At 41.3% G+C, this 7812-nt stretch overlaps 1 protein-coding gene across 1 annotated transcript; it reads left to right on the top strand.

The window, feature by feature from the left end:
- Nucleotides 1-6269: 6269 nt before the first annotated feature.
- On the top strand, nt 6270-7439 carry LPAR4 (lysophosphatidic acid receptor 4). Its single transcript, XM_054566610.1, has one exon. It carries the CDS (start codon nt 6270-6272, stop codon nt 7380-7382), a length of 1113 nt encoding a protein of 370 aa, XP_054422585.1. The 3' UTR covers nt 7383-7439.
- Nucleotides 7440-7812: the final 373 nt, after the last annotated feature.

Below are 7812 nucleotides of genomic sequence, written 5' to 3'. Positions count from 1 at the left end.
CATGTTTTTTATTCATATTATTGGGATCGGTGTCCAGTAATATCAGATGAATCAGTATGCAAATTGACAACTAATTTTCTTGTCCAAATACATGGAAAGAAGCTGAATTCCTAGTTGGCATGTATGAGCCTCACAGAATTTGGAAATATAGGAACACCCAAAATGTTTCCCAAAAGATCTGAGGCTTCTGCTGAAATGATATATGGTCTCAAGACAATTTCATAATATTAGGTTGAGCAATTTCTCTGCAGTTGTCTTACTCGATAACTAACTGCTAGGGGAAATTCTCCTTTCATAGGGTTGATGCAATCTTTGGCCCCCTCATGTTGAGCACTAAACCATATTCTTTTCTAAAGATTAGACTCTGTCATCAGGTTAGTGGGAGATTGGAGTATTTTTTGGTGAAAAAAAATCAGGTTACTCTCTGAGAATAGAATTTGCTCATATTAAAGCCTGTGTCAGTCCTGCTTTTCTCAAATAAAGTGGGGGCGGGGGCAAAACAGCCACAGTAATCTGAGCGCAAACAGAGTCACTGTAGAGGAGCCATTTTTAGAAGAATATTTCTTGCATCAAAAATAAATAAGGCTGTCAGTCTATTGTCTGAAGAGATTAAGCAGAAACAAAACAAAACAAGACTCGTGGACACAGGCAACAGTGTGGTGATGACCAGAGGGAAGGAAGTGGGGGCAGGTAGAAGAGGGTAAGGGGGGGGTAAACGGTGATGGAGGGCGGCTAGACTACGGGTGGTGAACACGCAGTACAACGTCCAGATGATGTATTACACAATGGTACACCTGCAACCTACATAACGTTATTAACCAACGTCACTCTAAACATGTGACACACAGGCAGGCTTGTTTGAAATGAGACCGGATACAGATCAGTTTGCCAACATAGTTGAAATATTTACCTATGCTTTCCTCCTTATGTAATGTCAGAATGTCATCATTTTGAAAAGTATTATGGAACATCAGCCAGTGCATAGTGACATCAACTGAAGCCACTTGTATGATTGGGCCCCGTCCCTGTGACTTGGCCTAGGAGATTGCATTGAGGAGTCGTACCTGTTAGCAGCCACTCATCTGAGGAACAACAGTGTGTACGTAGGCCCTATTAGTCCAGCATCATGGTTTGGATCTGTATTTTTTGCAACATTTTTGTATTTCTTAGGTTGCTTCACAGCTAGATATTTATAGGCAAGGAATACAATAGGTTTCAGCTTCCTCTGAAAACCATTGTGTCAATGTTCCTAAGCGGCCAACCAGAGTAGAAAGAGGAAATGCTCTGGGGATCAGAAGCACGCTGATCTGACCCAAGCTCATGGAAAAGGGAGCAAAGCAAGAGAATTTGAGTATACTTTGCCTTCAAGCCTTGTTTTTATTTATTTGTTTGTTTTTTTAAATTTCTGGATTATCTTCTGTAGGGAACAAAAGCAAGCCAGCCTTTCTAGGCTACTGGGTATGTGTCAGAATTTAGAGCTTTGTTTTCTTTTTGAAGATTATATTTATGTGTTTTTAGAGAGAGGGGAAGGGAAGGGGAAACAGGGAGAGAAATGTCGATGTGCGAGAGAAGCATCAATCGGTTGCCTGGCCGGGAATCAAACCAGCAACCTTTCAGTTCGAAGGCCAGAGCTCCATCCACTGAGCCACACCAGCCCGGGCTACAGCTTTGTTTTCAGTGTATCGTGAAAATTTAGTATTAGCAAAGTGAAATGATTTAGGTATTCATTTTTGTATGACCAAAAGTCTAACTCCACTTCCTCCAAGAGTCCCAAAGACCCCAAACATGGTATGTTTCATTAATATTAGAAATATTTTTAAAAAGAACAAAATTGTGAACATTAGTGTGAACTGTCCGAATTGGCTCCATATGTGTAGGTCAGAGTTAAAAATTCATTGGGGGTCAGATTTCTCTTTGGTCAACCTCAAGGTGACCCGCTTCCTGTCCATTGTCAATGAAAATACATCCACCCAGCACTCTGACCCCTCTAGGTGATTAATTGTTGGAATAATTGGCCGCAAAGGTCTTCACAAGACAATAGTCTAATGCTCCTTGCCGTGGAAGATGTAATTAACTGCGTCAGTCTATTTTTTCTTCTTGATCTCATCTGAAGCTCAAGAGTTGGCCCCTTGCCTCCATTCAGTGCACGATATGTTAGCCATTTAGGAAAATCTAGTGGTTAAAAAACACTTTGGGATTTTTTTTTTTTTTTGGAAAAGTGAGGAAGCCAGTCAGAAAAGAGAACTTGTTTCTTGAAGAATGTTGTTGATTCTCCTTCAGAATCAGCTTAAGAGCCAAATACCTCTCTGATTTTTTTTAAACCATAGCTCAGTGGGAGATGTCCCTCTGGAGCATGCTCCTGGATTGTCCTGTTATGAGAAAATTGTGTTAAGGTTGAAACTCAAGAGGGATCCTCTGAGATATAAGGCCTACCTGGTGTTAAAGGAAAGATCTGTTGCCAGCATGAAGCTCAGCATACCAAGAAAGGCAGTCTAGTAGGTGTCTAGTTGTGGAGCAAGAAGGAGAAATGCTTCTATGATGTTTCTTTGTGGTTAGGTAGAACTGAATACTGGCAAGCTCATAAAGCTCTTCATAAGCCCTGTTGAATCTTCCTAACCTCAGCTGTGAGGCTTAGAGGTATGTTTATCCAGGGAAGAGAAACTGTATAGCCAAGTTACAGAGTGAACCAGCTTCTGAGTCGGAAATAGAACTCCCTGCTTCCAATGCTGTGTTAAGTCCCAGGACCACACCCTCACTGCTAGACAGCGAAGGTGCTGTGTGTTCAAACAAGGGAAAGCTATGAATAGGGCCTCAGTGGCCATTTCCCATGCCCTCTCTTCAGGATTGACACTAATGCTTTCTTGTCTGTGGTCCTTTCTCTGCCACAATATTTGGTTACTCAAAGCAGCAAAGCAGAAGCATCAGGCATTTGCAGGCTGCCTGTTGTGGGCATAGCACATACATTCTGGGAGACATAAAACTGAATGGATCACTGGGGAGACAGAGCTCACCTATTTCAAACACATCATCTTGGGCAGTACAAAATATAATACACAGTCATTGAGCTAGGAGCATGCTGTGTAAATGGGTCAGCAGTGGGCAGACTGGGGAGACTCTGGGAAAGGGTGAAAAGGCTTCTATTATGAAAGCATTTTCCAAATAAATAAGCTTATTGGCAGTACTTATTATAGAAGGCAGGTGCAAGCAGATCGTAGTGAATAAAGCTTGGCTTTAATGTTGGATTTTGCAGTCCCATAATTTTTTTAGATGGTGTAACTCGTTAGAGGGATATTTTTGACTATCTTGATTTCTTTCATTTTTAAAAAAGATTTTGTTTATTTATTTTTAGAGGGGAAGGGAGAGAGAAAGAGAGGGATAGAGAGAGAGAGAGAGAAACATCGATGTGTGAGAGAAACATCAACCGGTTGCCTCTCACACATCCCCAACTGGGGGCCTGGCCTGCAACCCAGGCACGTGTCCTGACTGGGAATTGAACTGGCGACCTTTTGGTTCATGGGACGACATCCAACCCGCTGACCTACACCAGTCAATGCTTGATTTCTTTGAACAATTAAAAACAAGATCTCCGGACGGGGGTAGTGAGTAGGGGCATTAAAATAGTATATAAGTGGTTTAAGAAGTTGACAAGTTTACCATTCTCTTTTTGTTTCTGTCATCTCATGGGTGAAACAATCTGCAGAAACTTGGGTCTACAGGTCCCAAAGTGGTGTATGAAATCCATTGACTGAATTTGTCCAGTCTCTTCCTGGATTTTCCCGATCAGCTTCAGTGGCCTTAAGCATAGTAATTGCATACTGTTCTTCCTGAGAAAACTGAAACGAGTGACATAAAGCAAAATAGAGAATATGGAATTGGAGTCCTTGTGAAGCAGAAATACCTTGAGGCCCTGAATACAAATCAGATGGCAGCACCGACCTCTACCCAGCGACATATATTTTTTTTCACCCTTTCTTCTCTTCTTTCTCTCAATTCTCCAGTTTTTCTTTCTCTGCTACTTTCTTCTCTCCTCCCTGCTCGACCCACCTATTTTTATTACTTCCTCGTCTGGCTTTTTTCCCCATCCTGGACCTTGCTTGGTCTAGCTCCTGCTTCTGTACATCAAGGTTGCTTCCGGCCAGTATGTGCTGGGCTTATGAGATAAAATGGTCAAGAAGGAACAGTGGCCTCAGTGCAGTGTTAGGCTCAGGGGAAGCGTTCCATTAAAGATTAGTTAAATGAGAATTCAGGAGTAGCGAGTTGCCCATTTTAGCTTGAAAACTTTACCTATGGAAACTGATGTCCCTTTGCTTTGCATCCTGTATTGTCCCAGGCCGTCTCGCCCTGTAGGCACTGCAGTGAGTGAATTTTTTTCCTCAAATCACTTTCTTCTCAAGCCAAACACTGAAGTGGCTCAGGCCTCTCTCTACCTCTGACAGGTTCCTTTATCCACTCCCTTCTTTTTTATACAGAAATGATCTTTGACCTGTTCCCTGGGAGCTGGAAGGAAAGAGTGACGTAAGGAGGAATCGCTTAAAAAAAGTGCCTTTCCATTTTAAAATATAATCATGTAAAAGCCCATTACTGGATATATCAGGGAACAAAGACCACTTTTATTCCATATCCTTCTCGTTAAAAAGAATTCATTCAGCAGCTTCTTGCCCATCATGATATATAGAACATTCAAAAGACAGTCCTTGTCCATTGGCAGCTGTTGATCTAGGAGAAGGTTAGTAGGGTTTATATATGCGGCTTTCAATGGCATGGGCTCAGATAGCTCACAGAGATGATTAAGTCAGTGATGGCCACACGTACAAGCGATGGCAGGCAGAGGGCGTGTAACTGGCCAGTTCAGAATACATTTCACTTGTATTCACCAGAAGAGGCTTTATTGACTGGGACCATCTTAGGAGCTGAAGGCATGAAACGAACTGATGGAATGGGCAGCAGGAGAGGGAGAAGGAAGATATCGTAGGCTTAGGGTTTAGCACGAGAGAAGCTGGGAAAGGAGACTGCAACCTGCAAGAGGGAAATGCAGAGACTGTTATTTGAATTCTCTCTAGAAAGGCAAGGTGATACAGTGAAGAAACTTTTACCTGGAACTTTTGATGAACTGAGGGATCCGTGTTCTCTGAAATCATTTTATAGAAGAAAAAGATGAATCAACAATTTACCGTATTTTGCCGTGTATAGGGTGTACTTTTTTGCCCAAAGTTTTGAGCGAAATATAAGGGTGTGTATTATACATGGGCAGTACAAATTCTGTATCAGTATAAATGTTTTTAATTCTTTTCTTGATGTTTATGTGTTTAAAGTATAAGCCTAGAAAGCAATAATGATATCCGTCTGCAAAATAATACCCTGGAATCCGATCATTGGCTTTGTTTCTAAATATGAATGAATGAATAAATGAATGAATAATTGAATTTAAAAAGTAAAGCAAAAGATTTTTTTCCTCAAAGTTTGGGCCAAAACCGTGGCTGTGCAGTATACACGGGAGTGCATTATACATGGCAAAATATGGTACTTGAGGAGTTTAGCCTCCACTTTTTAAAAGAGCACATCTTGGAGGTCCCATGTCCACTTGTGGTCTTGTGCAATAAAACTATCACTCGGGCAATGAAATTTAGCAGTGTTGGAGAGCAGAGAATACCATGTAGAGCAGTTTAACAATCATTTGGTTAGGAATGAAAAAAAAACAGAATTCTGGTTCTGACTATCCCATTGCACGTTCTTCTAATTCTGACATTATTGTAATTCTAAGTCACATAAGCCTCAGAGTCTGCTTCTGTGATATGGTGATCAGTTGCTCTCTTGCCTACCTTAGGGTGTTTCGGTGGGAACCAAATAAAACATTCTTGTGAAAGCTAAAAAGTGCCATATAAATTTCCAAGTACTAGTGGTGTTTTAACTATCAGAATCTCTCCTCCCCCGCCTAGCGCCTTGATACCTCGTGTAACCACAACAGCTCATTCCTGTTCATTGCAACACTTAATGCTATTGAGTTTGACCTCTTCCACTCCTGCAACGTACTCCTGTAGTATTTTTTAACATACGGTAGGCGCTCAAAGGGTACTTGTCAAACCCAATTAATTGTTATTTCCAATCTGGATAGACAGTGTATCTTTTACTCCTCAGGAAAAAAAAAATGGATGGAAGGCAGATATGATGAATCATTGCATCTTGTCTCCCATAGGAGGAAAACATTCCCTACTAGCCCCTAGTCTGAGAGTGGTGAACCCTGCAGCCAGCAGGCCTCCTGAAAAAAATCCATGGGTGACAGAAGATTCATTGACTTCCAATTCCAAGATTTAAATTCAAGCCTCAGACCCAGGTTGGGCAATGCTACTGCCAATAATACTTGCATTGTTGATGATTCCTTCAAGTATAATCTGAATGGTGCTGTCTACAGTGTTGTATTCATCCTGGGTCTGATAACCAACAGTGCTTCTCTGTTTGTCTTCTGCTTCCGCATGAAAATGAGAAGTGAGACAGCAATTTTCATCACCAATCTGGCCCTCTCCGATTTGCTCTTTGTGTGCACTCTACCTTTCAAAATATTTTACAATTTCAACCGCCACTGGCCTTTTGGGGACACTCTCTGCAAGATCTCTGGGACTGCGTTCCTTACCAACATCTATGGGAGCATGCTCTTCCTCACCTGTATCAGCGTGGATCGTTTCCTGGCCATTGTCTATCCCTTCCGATCTCGTACCATTAGGACGAGGAGGAATTCTGCCATTGTGTGTGCTGGAGTCTGGATCCTCGTCCTCAGTGGTGGTATTTCCGCCTCTTTGTTCTCGACCACTAATGTCAACAATGCAACCACCACCTGCTTTGAGGGCTTCTCCAAACGTGTCTGGAAGACCTACCTGTCCAAGATCACCATATTTATTGAAGTTGTTGGGTTCATCATTCCGCTGATATTGAATGTCTCTTGCTCTTCCGTGGTGCTAAGAACCCTCCGCAAGCCTGCTACGCTGTCTCAAATTGGGACCAATAAGAAAAAAGTGCTGAAGATGATCACAGTGCATATGGCAGTCTTTGTGGTCTGTTTCGTCCCCTATAACTCTGTTCTCTTCCTGTATGCCCTGGTGCGCTCCCAAGCCATTACCAATTGCTTTTTGGAAAGATTTGCTAAGATTATGTACCCGATCACCTTGTGTCTTGCAACTCTTAACTGTTGCTTTGACCCCTTCATCTATTACTTCACCCTTGAGTCCTTTCAGAAGTCATTCTACATTAATACTCATATCAGGATGGAGTCTCTGTTTAAGACTGAAACACCTCTTACCACAAAGCCTTCCCTTCCAGCTATTCAAGAGGAGATTAGTGATCAAACAACACACAATGGTGGTGAGTTAATGCTGGAATCCACCTTCTAGGTACGAGAACTGTCTTTAGGTCCAAATATGTTTTCTCCTATGATTATTTTCCTATGCTATGAATAAGAGGGAAGATTTGAAGCTAATGATACTGAGAATAGATTAATGTAATGAATACAGTCAGATACATTTATTTGAACATTTACTGTACATATGCTGTTTTGTTCAATAATTATAGGTCAAGTCTAATTACAACTGCCAAAAGTGATTGTAAAACTCTTCCACTGGGTTGAAATTTCATTTTATCGCATTATATAAGTGGCCAGTGGCCTTGACTTTAATGATATGCAGATTACTTTCTAACTTTTAAAAAGATATTTCCATTCCGAAAATATTTGGTAATTAGGTGGGGCCTATAAATATAGAACAAATTCAGGGATTATTTTTTTAAAAAAAGCATTTTGTATTACTACTGATATATTTTTGTTTG

Source organism: Pteronotus mesoamericanus, unplaced genomic scaffold, assembly GCF_021234165.1.
Source record: "Pteronotus mesoamericanus isolate MK-2021 breed Mesoamerican mustached bat unplaced genomic scaffold, CSHL_Meso_final contig_177, whole genome shotgun sequence".
NCBI lineage: Eukaryota > Metazoa > Chordata > Mammalia > Chiroptera > Mormoopidae > Pteronotus > Pteronotus mesoamericanus.
The sequence above is the reverse complement of the archived record's forward strand: the minus strand, read 5'-3'. Positions and strand labels throughout refer to the sequence as shown.